Source organism: Porites lutea, chromosome 2, assembly GCF_958299795.1.
Source record: "Porites lutea chromosome 2, jaPorLute2.1, whole genome shotgun sequence".
NCBI classification, from domain to species: domain Eukaryota; kingdom Metazoa; phylum Cnidaria; class Anthozoa; order Scleractinia; family Poritidae; genus Porites; species Porites lutea.
Window position 1 is genome coordinate 9,826,726 of NC_133202.1, and position 19,418 is coordinate 9,846,143.

The 19,418-nt window shown below is 40.3% G+C and overlaps 2 protein-coding genes and 1 pseudogene across 2 annotated transcripts in view; 1 reads left to right on the forward strand and 2 right to left on the reverse strand.

Annotated features, from left to right (window-relative positions):
- LOC140927674 (uncharacterized) overlaps positions 1-19,418 on the forward strand; it is an 82,106-nt gene that overhangs the window by 43,065 nt on the left and 19,623 nt on the right. The gene's annotated exons all lie outside the window — the stretch shown is intronic.
- On the reverse strand, positions 741-9,680 carry LOC140927676 (sulfotransferase 1C4-like; annotated as a pseudogene).
- Positions 15,491-19,294, reverse strand: LOC140927672 (sulfotransferase 1C4-like). The gene is made up of 4 exons (XM_073377349.1): positions 19,041-19,294; positions 16,919-17,272; positions 16,273-16,367; positions 15,491-15,982 (listed from the first exon to the last, which is right to left on the reverse strand). Exons 1-4 carry the CDS (start codon positions 19,216-19,218, stop codon positions 15,701-15,703), a joined length of 909 nt encoding a protein of 302 aa, XP_073233450.1. The 5' UTR covers positions 19,219-19,294; the 3' UTR covers positions 15,491-15,700.

The following is a 19,418-nucleotide window of genomic DNA, read 5'->3' on the forward strand; positions in this document are numbered from 1 at the left end:
TCGAAAGAAAAAAGCCCAAAAAAGGCAAACTCATGCAGTGAAAAAAAGAAAGAAAGAAACAGTAATTCACAGATATCGGCGACCTGTGAGTTTTCCTACCGGAACGTCGTGACCGTCCAAAATTGTATCGTAAGACTAGTACTGAAAACGAGAAAATGAACTTTTTTCAAGTGTCACTTTATAGGAAACTTTTCCGTAACAGTCACTAGGATATCAAGGGCTTCCGGATGAGATAGAAAGAGTACGCAACTACAAACTTAGTATTAAACAATAGTTTGATAGTTTATTAAATTTTCATATACATGTAAATTCGCGTTTGTTACAAGCCACCAACCAGTGTCAGATCGCTTCTTCATAGAGGGGTTCAAATTATCCAGAATTCTTCCCCCGGCTCTTGAACACGTGGATAGTAAACAGTATGCAGCAGCTGGAAAATCAACTGAACATTATTAGCGGCTAAGGTCACTTTCCAAAATGAATCACTTTCCAAAATGAAAATTTACGAGTATGTTTGAGTTACGCCAATTAAGTACGTCGCTTTAGTACTAGACTACGAGTAGTCCCCTATTTTTCCTCAGGGATAGTAGAGCGAGCGAAACGCGAGCGGGCGTGAAGATCTCGCCACGCGTGTCGCCTTTTCTCGCGTGGGGTGATTTTCACGCTCGCTCGCGTTTCGCTCGCTCTACTATCCCTGAGGGAAAAAAGGGGACTACTCGTAGTCTTCTTTAGTACATGCGCGCCTTGTTTTTGTTAAAGTCAAAACGTTGTACAGGTCTGTTGTTTGACTGCGGGAAGAAAACTCTTAAAGCGTATTTGATTTGCGGGAAATCCTTTGATATATAAGAAATCTTATTGTTCCTATTATTCGTGGAGCGCCCTTTTTTAATTATACCTCATAATCAAACTCTAATCCACTTCCTTTTATTTTTCCCAACACTTCCTTTTCAAATCTCTCATTCACCTCTGGAGAGAAGTAACTCTTCCAACTTCCGACCACGCCCTTTCTTAGATAGGGCGAAGTCTTTTCCTCGCTTTCAGACTTATAACTTATTTCATTCCGCTTCATTCCCTTGAATGAACACTGCTCTGCAATACGATTTATGAGTTCATCTGACAGTGGCTTGTTCGGAAAATCTGCAATCCTTCGTACGTTGTACGGTAGATCCTAGGAGGAGTGTAAATTGTACTGTTTTAGAATAGATTCGAAGACAATCCATAAACGTCTCATGATCAGTCCACCATTGGACTAAATTAAAAAACATCTAAAGATTCAAGCTTTTATTGTGATAAAAGAAGGATTATCTTTTTATAAGCTTTCATCAAAGACCGGAAAAAGGAGCAATAGTAGGTAAATGTGACGGGTATGAGACAAAAAATATATATCTGGCATGCCTTCTGGACTAACGTCTACGCCGGCAGTAACAGGCCATAGTTCAGCTGTTTGTAAGGGAAACTGCAACATTTCCTCGTGCAAATCTTCATATTTCAGAAACAAGACAATGGGATCATCTCTGTGTTTCCACCAGCCAAGAACATGGTCATTCCAAAGGTTCCAACCCTCTACACGCAACAAAAGAACGGTTTAAAATTCGCGCCTAAAAATTACGGAAAAACTGTAAGCAAAGTACTTCGAATCGTGCAATCTCGTTTTAAATATCACAAAAACATGAATGAAAGGGAGATATTAATATAATATCTTGCGTAGATATCTTAGGGTATCCATAGACTAGACATTGTATTAGTGGTCGACAACTATCTTTTATCTACAAGAAAATGTCCAATGCAAGCACTCCACACTCTGGAGTACTGTACCTTGTTGCCGATAACAAATATCATTCCCGTTATATCTTTAAAACTAACACCCACTGCGCAAGCTTTTTAATGTGCAAAATGACGATTTCTCGGCAGCGAGAACGTCGAAAAACGCCTCACTCACACGCTAGGTTGATTTTTAGATGTCGATAACATTTAGATGTCGAAAAAACAGTTGTCCACAATTAAATGTATAGTCGGTGGATTAAATATCTGGCAGACATTTCGGTCGGGAAACATATTACGGCCTTGTAATCCATTATTTGCACCAGTTAACTTTCACGCGTCAGGTAAGAGGTCCACCGCCTGTGTATCGAAAACTCGTTTCTTTTTCCAATACCGCTCATTTTCACCTTGCTAGCCGCTAACATTTCTCATTTTCTAACCGCCGCTATAAAATTTCAATGTTGTTCCTCCAACGAAATTCGTCTCCTTTGTTTTTCATCTCTCGCTCTAGATCTTTCTCTGTCATCTACGTCTCCGTGTAGAGATTAAATTCAGTCAAAATAAAGTCTCGGCTTTGTTGTTGTTTTTTCTCTCTTAATGTTCGGGTGTCCATGCTATTTACTGCCAAAACGCACGGGTGCTTGAATGTGAAAATGCCGGCTTTCATACATGCATGGGCGGACGTAGGGACGGCGGACGGATGGTCACGTGCTTATTAACATTTCTTTCATCCATACGTTACCATTTTTTGTTACCCGTGTTGCTCCGCTGCGCGTTTTTCGCGCGCTAGAGAGCTCTGCTATAATGTAAACTAACGTGAAAAAACTAAAGTGAGAAAAGAAGATTTCATTTGAATGATGTCAATGATTGTACTTTCCCCGAAAACTGCGATTTTAAAAAGGGGAAGCACTGAAACTGAGAACTAAAAAAATCTTTGGACGTATTCGGATGTGATTGGGCCCTCATCGACAAAACATCCTAGTAATCTCACAAAAGTTGCCTAGTGAATCGCTAGGTAGACTGTAAGTATTATTTAGTGGTAGATATCGTCATTAGGTTATTTCTATTTAACAGTTTAAAATATCAAAGCTGATGTCGACAACATTTAATACCCTTTACCGAAAACGGTCAACTTGCCGCATCTGGAGATATAAGGGAGTTTTAGTACAGACGACGGCGACGGCAGTGAAAACGTCACTTTTAAAATGAATTAGCGTTTTTCGAACTTTGTCGCGTTTATTCCAATTCGCTGAAAATGTCTAATGTATGCTAATTTCCCTGGAGTTGATTTCTTGGCATGGGGACCGCACTCAAGTTTAAAAAGAGAAAGAAAATTTCGTCGTCGCTTGTTTACGTCCCCCATGAAACGTGAAATTTGGCATTTTCACGTCGTAGTCGTGCAGTAACGACAAAGAAATGTACAAAAAAGCGTGATGCGCGTGCAAAGTTGTTGTTTTTCCTAAGAAACCTATTGCTGTTTTGACGTTCTCGTTGCCGTCGCCGTCGTCGTTGCTAAAACTCCGTATTAATTTGATAACAAGGGGCCCAAGAGATTCGTAAGTACCGTGGCTTATAGGGACAAAACACTTCCCAGAATCCAAAACACTTCCCAGACTCCCAAACACGTACCAGAATTCAAAAACACGTCCCAGAATCCAAAACACTTCCCAGACTCCCAAACACGTACCAGAATTCAAAAACACGTCCTAGAATCCAAAAGTATTTTGGATTCTGGGACGTGTGTTTGGTTTCTTGGAAGTATGTTTGGATTCTGGTAAGTGTTTTGGGTTCTGGTAAGTGTTTTTGGATTCCGGGACGTGTTTTGGATTCTGGGATATGTTTTGTCCCTACGATATCACATTCTTATATCCTATCCATGGGACAGGGCCATTAGTTGGGTACTCTATAGTTTAGATTGGGCTCAGTGTAAGGTTAATACTTAAGTTTTGAAATGACTACAATGCTTTACGTGATTAAGATGTTTTGATACTGCTTTCGCATTAAAATTGTCAATAAAAGTTGTCAGCTTTTGCTTTTTCAAGAAACCAGAAAATAGCTTAAGTCAAAGGCAACAATGTGAAGCAGGGTGGGGACATTTTTGTGCATTTGATTAAAATAATTTGCCCGTGGGCAGGAAATTTGACGGCAAACTTTTAAATAATGTCAAATCCCCACCCTATGCCCTTCATCCCCCCCCCCCTCCCCTGCTGGCTTTACATCGACAGGTGCATTAGGAAGCATGATGGCAAAGTGCTAAGAGCATTCGCCTCCCCCAAATATGTATGGTCAGGCGTCAACGCTGTAGGTGGGCTGAGTTTGTTTTTTGTTTTTGTTCTTTCCCCTGTTCTGGTGTACCCTTAATCTGTCAATCAAACAAATGCTCTTTGTTGCCTAAAAAATACAGACCTACCATTTCCCGCTATGAATAACTTGCTGTAAAATTCCCATGGTCCATTGTTTGTAACCATTGCGGACGCCGTACTTTTTCCAGTGCTCCGTAAAATGAAAATATGACACTGCCACATCTTTAGGGTTGCGAGCAACGTAAATGTATTTACACTGATCATCTTTATTTGCACTTCTTGGAGTAGTGTTGTAGGTAAGGTGGGACTTTATCAGGCGAGGACTTGGCAGTGTTTTGAAATCAATTAGCATGTACTTGTTACTATTACAGGCACAACCCTTTAGAAATGGGAATCGATGTATTTGCTTTTCGCTGCTGATTGCTCCCTCGTTGTAGATTTGCCAAACAATTTCCTGCACCCAAGTTGTCCCTATAGATAAACATAAAGCGAGTAATCAAAGTACAAATAATTGAAATGCTTTAACCGCAGCAGGCCTAGCTCAGTACAGTGCTTTTTCTGCTAATTATATAGCTGTTAGTTAATCCGATATTGTCAGCAAAGCTATTTTCCTTTAATTTTTACGAACTGTATAATTAAGGATTATTACTAAAATCCAGCTAATGGTCTATTATCAGTGCTGCGTTCTGATTGGTTGAGCTACTACTAGGCTATATGTTATAGCTCCCTAGTAGCGAAAAGCGCGGACTTTTTGGCGGCAAAAAGGATTACAGCCTAGCTTTAACTAGCTAAACACTTTTTATTCTCGATATTTTTGACCAACTAGTTGGATTTTACTAAAAAAAATTATTCCTCTCGCCCTTATGGCCTCTGAGTCAATAGCCTATTCGGCCTTCGGCCTCATGGGCTATTGACGCACAGTCCATTCGGGCTCGAGGAATAATTGTTAAATATGGACAGTTTCAGATAGCGCTTTCCTTTACAAATTGTGGAGCTCAAGGTTATAAAATAACTGAGAAAAGAAGATACCTCCGGCAAGACCTCTCACATGATGACCACGTGCCGATCGTTCGCGCGCGCTTTTGCGGCTTCGCTGCTCAGTAGTGCGTCCGACAAAACCGCCATGCTAGGCAAGCTATACTACCGTAGCCAGCGAGCAAGCCCTCCATTTAGGGGAGTCTTGAGAAGTCACGCGACCGCAACACGCGAAAGGAGACGTGAGTGCGAGGGGCGGGGAAAGAAAGTTTCGCAGCTCGCTCGCGCGTTCTCTCGTATGGGGCGCCGTTTGTAAAGAAAATGATTTAGCTTAATTTTGTCCTTTTTTTCGTTATTTATTAAATAAAGTTTTCTGATATGATATCATACGTCAATGATTTGATATAATAAATGTTGATTTCAAATCATGCGTTTATGATTTGATATAATAAATTATTATTTAAAATCATGCGTTTATGATTTGATATAATAAATTCTGATTTCAAATCATACCTTTATGATTTGTTATAATAAATTATTTTTTCAAATCATACCTTTATGATTTGATATAATAAATATTGATTTCAAATCATAAGTTTATGATTTGATATAATAAATCCTGATTTCAAATCATAAGTTTATGATTTGATAAAATAAATCCTGATTTCAAATCATTCGTTTATGATTTGATATAGTAAATCCTGATTTCAAACCATAAGTTTATGATTTCATATAATAAGTTCTGATTTCAAATCATAAGTATATGATTTCATATAATAAAAATCATTATTTGATATCAGTAAAACCATGATTTAATTTAATAAGTAATAAGTAACCGCGTGACTTGGCACGTGGGTTACTAGCGCGGGAATAATCGCAAAGATGGCGACACAACCAGATCAGCTATCGAAGTCAATCACTTTTGCGGTCTCTAGAGCCGTAGAAAGGGCGGTTGACCAAGCTTTGGCATCCCTTCCGAGCCTTCCTGGCAATTCAGGTTTTGCTCCTCCTACACAAGAGGTATGTAACATTGATGTATCACTGCTAAAGCATCCCAGTCGCTGCCGGAGTGATGACCTGTGTGTCGATGTGATTAGCAAAAAAATCATTATTGATGTCTTCCAAACGCCTCATCTATTTCTTACATGTTGCACTGCATCATTAGTTAAGGGGGTTGCATGTTAATCGGAAAGCTATAACTATATTTACGAGGGAAAGAGGACTTTTGGACCTTTCGCTTGTCTGGCGCATTGCGTGACACATGCGGCTCATGGTTAATACAATGTCAGTTAAATTAGATGTGTTTGCTTCCTTTTTTTATGTCCTTTTGGTAGCCATACTAAAATAACATACAGTGAATGATTGTTTTTATTTCACAAAGTAAGGCGAGAAACTGATTTACCTGTCCGACTGGTGGAAAATTTACATAGTAGAAAAATTAATTGAATGAATTTGATAATTCATCTGTCATTCAGCAAGACACATCGACATACAGGTCATCACCCCGGCAGCGACTGGGATGCTTTAGCAGTGATACATCAATGTTACATACCTTTTGTGTCGCAAGAGCAAAACCTGAATTGCCAGGAAGGCCTGGAAGGGATGCCAAAGCTTGGTCAACCGCCCTTTCTACGGCTCTAGAGACCGCAGAAGCGATTTACCTCGATAGCTGATCTGGTTGTGTCGCCATCTTTGCGATTATTCCCGCGCTAGTAACCCACGTGCCATATCACGCGGTTACTTATTACTTATTAAATTAAATCATGGTTTTACTGATATCAAATAATGATTTTTATTATATGAAATCATATACTTATGATTTGAAATCAGGATTTATTATATCAAATCATAAACTTATGATTTAAAATCAGAACTTATTATATGAAATCATAAACTTATGATTTGAAATCAGGATTTACTATATCAAATCATAAACGAATGATTTGAAATCAGGATTTATTATATCAAATCATAAACTTATGATTTGAAATCAGGATTTATTATATCAAATCATAAACTTATGATTTGAAATCAGGATTTATTATATCAAATCATAAACTTATGATTTGAAATCAATATTCATTATATCAAATCATAAAGGTATGATTTGAAAAAATAATTTATTATAACAAATCATAAAGGTATGATTTGAAATCAGAATTTATTATATCAAATCATAAACGCATGATTTTAAATAATAATTTATTATATCAAATCACAAACGCATGATTTGAAATCAACATTTATTATATCAAATCATTGACGTATGATATCATATCAGAAAACTTTATTTATTAAATAACGAAAAAAATGACAAAATTAAGCTAAATCATTTTTTTTACAAACGGCGCCCCATACTCTCGCGGGTCGCTTAGTCGCTAATAAATGGAGAGCTTGCCAGCAGGCTACCACTACCGGAACGGCAGAACTGAACAGGCTACGTAAAATGGCGGTCCCCGTCTCCAGAAGAAGACGTAAAAAAAGTGTCCTCAATTAGTACTTTCGTGCTAAATACATTGACACTCAAAAACATGAACCCCTGCTGTTTTTCCAGCTAACTTCCCTTTGCGCCGTCCCCACGCTACCGGAACGCCTGAAACAGGCTACGTAAAATGGCGGTCCCGTCCCCATTAGTGTATAGAAAACGTATAAAAAGTGTCCTCAATTAGTACTTTCGTCATTGACACCCAAACAAGGAGTTTTTTTTTTGCTACTGACCCCTCCTCTCTCGTCTATCCAGCACCTTAAAAAAGGGTCAAGGATCGGGCGATAGAAAACAAAAGACTGAATGGGCAGACTTCCTCCCTATTTCTAAAGAAAAAAGGTCTAGAAACTAGGTCAAAAGGTGTTTCTTTTCTCAGGTTTGAAGCTATTATTTTCATGGGCTGTATTATGAAGACGTTTATGATTTAAATAACACTTAAGTTTTACAATATACGCTTTTCTATATCTAGTGTGCATAAGGAACATAAAGTCTTACAGGTTCAACACCATTAAAATCTTCTACAACGTATTTATTAATTTTCTGACTTCGTACGCTCTTTGTTTCGGATTTTATTGCCTGACCCTGAGTGAAAATGTACCTTCCCGGCCAACCTCGGCTTGTTAGGAAGTGGTCATTAAATACTGGAGAGGGAAGGACGGATAAATTTAGGGGGAGGATTAAGATTTGGATCCACGGTGGGAGGGTCACAAATTTGGGTGCGTTTGTTATAATACTGACATGATGAGTTCGCAAAATCGTCTCTCAAAGGAGGGTCATATTTTTGGGGGCTGACGTTTTGAGGAGGGTCAAGACCTTCTTCTTCTTCATAGGTGAGAGACCAGACCTTAATTCTGGGAAACTTGCTAAAATGGCTTTTGAGGGCAGGAAAACAGCAAGAAACGACACAAAGACATCTTACTGCGAGGTATGTATGTTGCGGTTCAGTTTTATCCGTGGTTTAAACTTCATATTTCTTTGTTTCAAACTCATTATCATACATTACTATATCCAAAACCCACATGAAATAAAATTGAAACAAAAGATAAAAATTGAACCACAAAATGTACACTTTAATGGCTGTTTATGTGCATTTTTACCGTTTTATCGAACTCATGATAAATTACCATAGACATCCTTTCAATATTATTGGCTTCAAGGAGGTTGTTGTGAGTCTGGGAGCCCTGTGATCGATATGTCACGATCCGGCGGTGCAGCTTCGATTCGGCAGGGGTATTTCGCAGAACGCTGAATGTAGAACGCCAAATAGTCTGCTACACAGCCGTTTTTAGAGTCGTCACGCCATGCTCCTCCCCACCTCGTTTGTGGGGAGGAGCGTTGCGTGACGACACTAAAACAGCTGTGTAGCAGACGTACTAAACGCCAAATGACTCTGAAGTTTGGTGATTGGGGATAGGAATCTGAGTGAATCAAGTTTCAGGTCAATTTTCCCGGTATAATGATTCTAAATGGAACCTGATCCACTCAGTTTCCTAACCCTAATCACTAAACTTCAGAGTTATTTGGCGTTCTGCATTCTGCATTCAGCGTTCTGCAAAAGCTGCAGATTTGATACCCCTGCCGGCTTCGATTCTTCGAAATCACCGTTCTTATGAACGTGCGAGCAAGAGCCCTATCAGATACGATTTTCGTGCCGTTGCAAGAACTACCCGGTGTAGTATAGACACAGCCAAAATGAGTCGAAATTGGGAAAAACTGACTGTATATCATTCATGGACGCCTGCTTTGCGTGACTCCGGCCTGAGCGGCGGCGAAGGAGACCAACTGCTTAAAAGGTGTGATTCTGCCTTTATTTTTTATCGGATTTTATTCCCTGGGTTTTAATAGACTATACGAACGGCTCAAACTTTCGTGGCAGGACTGAGGAGGATCTATACCTTACCTCTAAAATAGTATATTCTACAATGAACAAAGGCGATTCGCGCTATGAATTCAACTGCACAAACCTGACTTAGGATATGAAACCACGAAAACATCATCTGGTCGCGTCTCAAAATTAGTAATGTAGTCAGCTAACAATGCTGGATCCTTGGTGAAAGAGCATAGAATGTATAAGCCCAGAACATCCCAGTATTTAGCTGATGTCCATTCTCCTTCTCTCTTTTGAATTACCGACGAACTTGCCATGGTAGCGTAGATAATTGCGTTATTGCGTGCAATTATAGAGGCTGGTCACGCGATAATGCGTGACTGACGTCCCCAACCACAATGGCGCAGAGAACTGATTGCAGTTGGATTTTACAGTTAATAGCGCCAATCGCCTTTGTTACCTTGGATGTCAGAGACTTTTTATGCGCAGCTTCCGGTTTCGGCCAAGTGAGTTCGCCGCTCGTGACTTTGGCCGAAGAACCGAAGCATTCAGCCGCGAGAAAAAAACCTCTTGCACCCAGGGTACGTCTTTGTTTACCGAAAAATCGAAAATAAACTTGGCAGATCACACGGTCAGGCGATCATGTTACAAACCTAGCAAAATACGATCCAATGCTCAGTGCCTTTCGAAACAAGTATTGACTCCCATTTGTGAAATTAGCATACTCAACCCCTTCTCCAACCCCCACAAACCTTTCCGTCTTTCGATGAAAATGAACGTCACCTAATGGGAAGCTTTCCGAGCGTGGCACGAAGTGCCGAGAAGATCGCCTTATGTAAGGAAATTCGGATTCCGGACCTAGAGGGTTGCGTGACAAGTGACGACCCTAATAACGGCTGCGAAGGAGACTAAAGGAATCCAAAATCCCACTAAAGATAGAATTGCACTGAAAAAAAAATCAGGAATCCAGTACCTGGAACCTGGAATCCATGGCTTGGAATCCAGAATCCAAGGCTGTCTTTGATAGAAAAGAAAAGAGACATGTTTCATCCCTAAAATCGGTAGCTCACATCCTGTCAGGGAGGGGTAGGCATTACCTTCAGACGTTTTGTAGATCATTTGATAAAATATTACCAGGTTTGTGAACACTATCGCTGACGGTTTAACCGGTCAAGTTCAGTTCATATTTGATTCTACAGTAAAAAGGCGCCGATTCGGTTTATCTATACGTTAAATTTTAACTTCAGTCAAGGCCACAAATAACCCCTCTGAAACCTGTGCTAAAACAGGGGCATCCAATGGATCTGTTCCTCAAAATATCTGTTCTTCAGGCACATTTTTGCTGGCTGGGAGATGTGGAAGAAATAATAGTCCTTGGAAGGAAAGTGTTGCTGGGAAAAAGATAATTCAGGGTGTCAGAGGGGATTTGAAGTCTAGAATAGCTGCTGCAGGTTACTTGTATGGGTTACTTACCACTCAAGATCTGAATTGTGCCCTATAAAACTTCACAGTAAGTCAGGTTGCAAGTTGTAAGGTTGCTGGCTGGGAACTCTTCCATCAGTCTTGCTGGGAGTGAGGAACAGATAATGTTTTTCCAGCAATCTCCCAAAATGCTTAAAATAGTCTCAGAAAACTCTATTCACGCTTTGTTGTTGTTTTTAGGTCTTTTTCGCAAAATTTTCCGTTGGGTGCCCCTGCTAAAAGTGACTTATGTGCTCTCTCCTCCGCAGAGGCTCCCGCTGGGCATCCCCATCAAACAGGAGCCCATGACCCTGCATCAAAATATTATAATAGAAAAAATAGCAAGCGCGCGGGGGACGATGGGAAGAGGGAAACGGCGGCCTCTCGTCTCTCTTCCCCCTTCCCATCGTGCCCCGCGCGCTTTTTTTTCTTTCTCCCCAGTCTCCCCACAACACAAAGAGGCCTCTGCGGAGGAGAGAGACTTATGTGGACAACAACTTAAAAATATAACCTACTAAGCTAAGCATGTTTCGAACCCGTGTCTGATTTGCGTCGATGGCGCCAATTTGCAAAAGCAGAAAAGAACAGAATTGGAGGTGAAGTTCGAAACGTTCCAACGAGCCTAGACAAAGAAAGTTTGCCTTGCGGTAAAATTTATCTTTGCCTTTGCATGATCGGGGAAACTTAACTGTGCTATCAGAATGAGAGTCGACAAAACAAGGGCTCTCACATCATTGCTCCGTAAAGGTGATGTTACACGGGACGATTCGCAATGACACTTTTTAGCGCAACACGGCTTTACAACATTGTTGTTAGATTGTTTCGAATAGCTGCAATATTGTTCCAAAATTGGAACCCTGTGTTGCGCTAAAAATCGTCGTTGCAAATCGTCCCGTGTTACATCACCTTTAGTACGTATTCTCAATGATTGTGCGCGCGCTGAGATCTCGTGAACGAAAACAAACTTCTAGAGACAACCTTTAGCCTTTTTTTCTTAGCTCGCATTGCTTTTAACGTTGACTAGTTGTTTGACTTCGAAACAAATTACACAGAGCGTACTTGATATTAAATCCTCTGATTTAGATGCAATTTTATTGTTCCTGTTACTGGAGAATTGCCTTTCTTAATATGCCTCGAAATCAAACTCTAATCCAGTTCCTTTCAGTTTCGACAACACTTCCTTTTCAAATCTCTCATTTAACTCTGGAGTGAAGTAATTCTTCCAATTCCCCACCACGCCCTTTCGTAGATAGGGCGAGGCCTTTTCCCCGCTTTCAGACTTGTAACTGATCTCATTTTTCTTCATCCCCTTGAAAGAACACTGCTCTGCAATACGATTTATGAGTTCATCTGACAGCGGCTTGTTCAGAAAAGTTTAAGGTAAAAGGGCCAAAAGAGAAATGCCCAAAGATCTTTTTGAAAGCAGAGGAGGTCAAAATGTTAGAGTTAGTCTCTCACGACGGGCATATCTTAACACGATTTCCCAGCCTTCATGGCAAGGAATTGAGCTTGAAAAGTTCAGATTGAGCTCCCCGTCGAAGGCTGTCTTTAAAAAGAGGAATCAAGGAATCGGAGAATCGGAGAAGGAGGAACGGGGAGCGGGGAACGGGGAACAGGGAACGCCTCGGAATCTTTAAAATAGGGAATCTTTAAAAACGGGAATCTCTTTAAAAGCGGGAATCCTAAAAACGGAGAATCTTTAAAACGGAAAATTTTAAAATGGGGAACCTTTAAATATTTAGAATAAAAGGACACTGTTTGTTAAGTTGAACTAATGCCAGCTTTATTCATCATTCGAAGCCAAATGTTCCAGCTATTCACTTTTAGCACATTTTCTTGAATTCGAGAAAACCCGTCTTATGAAGGTCAGTTACTTAGGAATCTTAAAACAACGACAAAATAAATATTATTTTAAATATCCCCTAAGACATGCAAAAAATATAATAAATTATAATAATGATGTACCGTAAGTTATGTTTAAAATGGGGGTGACGGCCCGGGGGGGGGCACTTGGGTATTTTTTGGGTGGGTATGTGCCGCCCGGGACTCCAAATTGGCACCCCGTTCTAAAAAAAATTTCTCCTAAAATTGATACCCCTTTCTAGAAATGGGCCAATTTTTTATACCCCGTTCTAGAATTTGCCCTAAAACTGATACCTCGTTCTAGGAATGGGCCAATTTTTTATACTCCGTTCTAGGGTGCAACAAGAGTACAACAGTCTGCTTTGAACCGTATTTTTAAAAGCAATCTGTCCTTGAATAATTTCAAATGGCTGCTTACAAAACTGGTGCTTTCGTGCGTTCGAAATATTATACCCCGTTCTAGAAAACGCCTGTGAAATGGATACCCTGTTCTAAATCAGGAGCTTCAAACTCACGACCCCGTTGGGCGGCACATACCCGTATAGGTAATGTATGGGAGTACCCCCCCCCCCCCCCCCGGGGGTGACAGACTAGACTGCGAGCAGTCTCTTATTTTTCTTTGCAAAGTTACTGCACGCGAAACCTAAGGACGCGAGCGGCAAAGCCGCGAGCCTTGAGAAACGAGGGCGTAATCAATACCTTATTGTAATAATAACGTCGTTGTTTGCAATCGTGCTGGATGAGATAAGAACTAGACGGATTTTAAGAGAAAAGGCGGAGTGCAAGCAGTCTTGTGACAGGCCTGCACGACTCCTGCTGTGTAGCCATTGTGTTGTTCACAGCCTTTAAAATTTTGCTTTAACAAGCATGTCTTTAAGCGATTTTCCTTTTCTACAAGAGACAAGGGAGGTTTCTTAAAAATCCCTCTCAGTGATGGTTGGTCTTGTATTAAATGTCATTGATCCATTAGTTTGTTTTTCGTACATGGTAATGATGGTTGAAATTGCGTCACAAAGGGTAAAAGCTTCCTGTGTGTTGTCGGTTTTTTTTGCTACTGTTTTCCTGTCTGCTAGTTATTTTCCGAGAGGATCTTTTCCACCATTTTCTCATGGTAACCCCTAGAGATAAGTCGCGTTTTGAAGTTTTTATTTTTGTCGCAATAAAAATTGCTTAAAAGCGAGAGGCGGAAATGACGTACAACACAAAAACTGGAAAGGAAAAATACTAAGGATATGGATTACAGTAATTCGTCACGGCGGTTTAGGCCATGAGGTTCAAGAGATTTAACGAACACAGACGTGCAGTCGACAAAACTAACATTAATCTAAACCCACTACTGTTTCTGAACACTTTCTCTCTCACTCTAACCAACCTCAGACATGTAGTGACATGCAGTTAATCCCACTAGAGAAAATTCATTCTTCCGGTGACTCAGTTCGTAACGCCAGGGAGTCTCATTTGATAGATAAGGCCATGACTCTTGAACCTCGATTCTCATGGACTAGACCGCCGTGACGAATTATTGCAATCCATATCCTTAGTATTTTTCCTTTCCAGTTTTTTTGTTGTGCGTCATTTCCACCTCTGCCTTTTAAACAATTTTTATTGCGATATTCTCCATCTATATAATATTGTGATTCCTACATAAGTTCAGTAACATCTGTAAACCTGAAGAAGGCTGGTATGGCCAGCCGAAATATTGTTATGAAAAAACAATACACGTTGTTCTGAATCAGCTTTGCAGTAGTCTTTGGACTCCTCGTTTTTGGTTCTTTATATTTTGGCTGATTAGATCTCTCTTCTAGAGGTCCAACGTTTACAACTAGCAGGATCTTCGTCCACGGTTTTTGCAGTTAATTGAATCCTCTATTAAATGAACGTCGCCTAATGGGAAGCTTTCCGAGCAAGGCACGAAGTGCCGCCAAAATCGCCTTGTGTAAGGAACCAGGGAAAGTTTTGTTTGTGGAATATGAAATCCTGGGCTTTGGAATCTGAGATACAGCTCAAGGAATCCGGAATCCCACTAAAGATGGAATCTGGAATCAAAGTTCCACTGAAAAAAAAATCAGGAGTCCAGTAACTGGAATCTGGAATCCATGGATTGGAATCCAGAATCCAAGGCTGTCTTTGACAGAAAAGAAAAAGAGGTACGTTTCAACCCTTTTCTCCTTATTATCGCTGTTATTTGTCCGCAGTCATTATCTTCAGTGGTTTTCCGGGCCATTGGATAAAATTTTATCTGGTTTGTAACACGATCACTAACGGTTTGACCGGTCAAGTTCAGTATTATATTCGATTCTACAGATAAAGGCGATTCTTGCTATCTACCGTAAATTTTCACCTCAATGAAGGCCACAAATAGCCTCTCTGCACCCTTTGCTAAAAGTGGCTGAATGTGGACAACATCCCTACTACGCCAAGCATTTTTCGAACCTGTGTTCGATTTACGTCGATCGCGCCACTTTGCAAAGGCAGAAAACAAGAAAATTGAAGGTGAATTTCGAAAACTTCCAACGACCCTAGACAAAAAAAGTTTGCCTTACGATAAAAGTTGTCTTTGCCTTTGCATGATCGGGGAAACTTAACTGTGCTATCAGAATGAGAGTCGACAAAGCAAGGGCTCTCACGTCATTGCTCCGTAAAGGTGATGTTAAACGAGACGATTCGCAACGACGATTATTAGCACAACACGGCGTTGCAACATTGTTGCGACATTGTGTCGAACAGTTGTAACACTGTTCCAATATTGCGACGTTGTGTTGCGTTAAAAATCGTCGTTGCGAATCGTCCCGTGTAACATCACCTTAAGTGCGCATGCTCAATAATTGTGCGCGCGCTGAGATCACATGAACGAAATAATAAATTTCTACAGACAACTTCTCGCCTTTTTTTCTAAGCTTCTCCTCGCATTGTTTTCTAACGTTGACTAGTTGTTTGACTTCAAATACACAACATATAGCGTAATTGATTTAAATCCTATGATAAATAAGCAATTTTATTGTTCCTGTTACCGGAGAATTGCCTTTCTTAATATGCCTCAAAATCAAACTCTAATCCAGTTCCTTTTATTTTCTCCATCACTTCCTTTTCAAATCTCTCATTTAACTCTGGAGGGAAGTAACTCTTCCAACCTCCGACCACGCCCTTCCGTAGATAGGGCGAAGTCTTTTCTTCGCTTTCAGACTTGTAACTGATCTCATTTTTCTTCATCCCCTTGAAAGAACACTGCTCTGCAATACGATTTATGAGTTCATCTGACAGCGTCTTGTTCAGAAAATTTGCAATCCTTCGTACATTGGACGGTAGATCCTAGGACGAGTGTAAATTGTACTGTTTTAGATTACCGTTCAATTCATGATTGACCGACATATATAATTCACTCAGCACACCTTTAGACTCAAATATCATTTCAAGATCTATGCATTTTTGCGGTAGGAAAACTGGATCGTCCAAAGCTTTCTTAAGAAGTGAGGAAGGTGCAACAGTACATATGTCACGGGCATGAAACAAAGAAAAATATCTGACTTCTGTACGAAGAAGTTTATGCTGGCACCTTGAACAAGCCATAGATTATTTTTAACCCGAAATTGCAAAATTACCTTATGTAAATCTTCATACTTGAGAAACAAGACATTGGGATCATCTTTTTGTTTCCACCATCCAAGAACGTGATCATTCCAAAAGTTCCAACCAACTGCACACAACAAAAAGATAAAAAAAGGTTGACACTTTTTTTATATCACTTCATAAGCTATCTTATATCTTAATCAGTAATCTGGTAGACATTTCGGTTGGGACAAATATCAAGGTCTTGTATTGTAACCCATTATTTACACCATGCAGTCAACTTCTATGCCTAATTAGGCAAGATCAGCAACCCCTCCCCCCTCGCTAGTGCAACGAAACGTCGATTCCACTCCATCTTACACTACCCCCCGCCCCCCCCCCCCCCCCCCAATACAACCCGGCGTCGACACTAAACGTGGACAGAGTTTGACTTTGGTTCTTATTCTCTGTTCTGAGACGTGTTTAACGTAGCCACTTGGAGGGCAGGGGTTTATCACTTCTTGAAGCGAGTGTCAAGTGTCGACCTAACTAACGTTATTACTTTAGTTTGGTTTTTTATACCAAACAAAACGGACTGAGCTGCCCCTTTTAACGTGTCTGGGTTCCGTTTCAAATAAATGCACTCAAAACCTGCTGGTCAAAACAATCCTTATTTGCCTGGGAAATACAAAGACCTACCATTTCCCTCTATGAATAACTTGCTGAAAAATTCCCATGGTCCATTGTAACCGTTTCCTTCCTTCTTCCAGTGCTCCGTGAAATGAAAATATGACACTGCCACATCTTTTGGGTTGCGAGCAACGTAAATATATTTACACTGATCATCTTTATTTGCACTTCTTGGAGTAGTGCTGTAGGTTAGGTGGGACTTAATCAGGCGAGGACTTGGCAGTGCTTTGAAATCAATTTGCATGTGTTCGCTCATATTACAGGCGGTATCCTCTAGAAATGGGAATCGATATATTTGCTTTTCGCTGCTGATTGCTCCCTCGTTGTAGATTTGCCAAAGAATTTCTTGTACCCAAGTTGTCCCTAGATAATGAATGATAAAAGTAAACATGATGGAAATTAGAAGAGCTACGAGGTCAACCTCGTTCCCAGCGTGGAAACCTCTCCTCCCTCTTCCATTTAGTCCTTTAAAATGGGTTTGTCGAGATCGAGCGATGGAACTCTTTATGTAACTATTGGTAGGCTTCCTCCTCATTTCTAAGGAAAAAGACTTGCAAACCAGGTATAGAATCCTGCTTAATGTGACCCTGAAATATATAAGAGTAACTATGTTCTAATTGAATACTTCAGAAAATACTATAAAAAACCATAATGCTCTTTTTTGTTATCCCAAAATTTTGCAAAAGCACTTTTTTTTCAGTTTATCTTGGGAGTTAAAATGGCCCCAAGAGAAACTGAAGACAATGCTTATGCAAAACTTCGGGTTGACAAAGAAAGAGCATACCGTAAAATTCCGAAAATAAGCCCTGGGGCTTATATTTTTCAAGAGCCCTTTTTGAGGGGCTTTTTTTTGGAGGGGCTTATATTCGGAGGGGCTCATGTACGGAGGGAAATTTGCGTTTCAAAATCGATTCGGCTAGCTTGCAGTGGGAAGGAAATTTACCATTTTTTCTTTGTTTTACTTTGTATTCGAGGGCAAATTCCAAGTACAAGCCCCCCAGGGGGCTTATATTCGGAGGGGCGATTTAACGGAGGGTTTTTCGAGTTACGACTTTGGGGGGCTTATATTTGGAAGGGCTTATACATGGAGGGACTTATTTTCGGAATTTTACGGTATTATCGTATGTTATAGTATCTTCTGTGGTGGTCAGTTAAGTACATCCGGACTATTTCAAAAAAAATCTTCAAATTCGCCCCATGGAAAGGAATCCAAGACAGTCTTGGATTCTGGATTCCACGTCGTGGAGTCCAGATTCCAGGTACTGCATTTCAGTCTTTGTCAGTGGAACTATGAGCCATTTGTGGCTTGGTGGAACTTGGATTCTGGATTCCTTGAGGTGTATTCCCAATTCCCATGTCCAGGATCCAGGACTCAGGATTCCGTGCTCAAAATTTGCCCAAGGGGCGAACTGACCATTGGTCGTGTCGAGTCGTGGCTAGCATTTACGTCCTATATATTATATTATCTGCTTTTAATATATTTTATGATGATTCTACAATGAATAAACAAGGGCGACTCGTGCTATTAATGCAAATGAAATCAAAGTCAAACTTCCCCAGGATAGAAAATTCCGCTTTTGTCAGGGGCACCCAACGGCAATATTCGGGAAAATATCTGTTCGGAAGACGATTTGAGAACTAGAATTTTGGGAACATTTGTTGTAAAATTTCTTCCTTGCCTGCCTCTTCTAGGATTTTCGAACATCTACAAAATGGTATAATTACCCATTTTAAACGGATATTTACCCTAAAAAAGGCCACCTAGAATTTTCGGGAGCCTTTTCCTGGCTGAAATTTTCGAAAAGGTAAGTTTTGATCCCTATAATTTTCGGATCACTAGACTTTCAGCTAGGAAATCCGAACAGATGAAAAGTTTTTAGGGGATAAAAATATGCCTATATCTACCGTTTAAATACTAAAATACGTTCAACAATGCTATGTTAAGTGGTTTTGAACTATACCCTCGTTGGGTGCCCCTGTTTTGTACACCCTGAGAGTTTGATGAACGGTCGTTCGTTAGTCATTAAGACTAGGTCGACCTCCAGAAAAGGACATTTGAACTCAACGCGAACTGTCGTGGCAGAAACTCTTAAATTATCAGTATATAAAATTATAATTATGATAAACGAACCTGACTTAGGATACGAAACCACAAAAACATCGTCCGCTCGCGTGTCGAAATAGGCAATGTAGTCAGCTAGCAATGCTGGATCGTTGGTGAAAATGTCTGGAATATTTACGCCCAAAACATTCCAGTATTTTTCTGACGTCCATTCTCCTTCTCTTTGAATTACAGACGGACTTGCCATGATAAATTATTGGGTGCAGTGAATTGCGAAACCAGGGGCGAAACAAAGGCTAGTCACGCGATAATGCGTGACGTGTAACACCACATGCAATAAAGAGGAAAGAACGGTATTCTATGGCTCCTGTCGTCATAATTAAAAGAAATTCGCTTTAAATACGGGGGGTGACAACTCTAACAAAGGCTGTTTGGGCAGTCCTATGA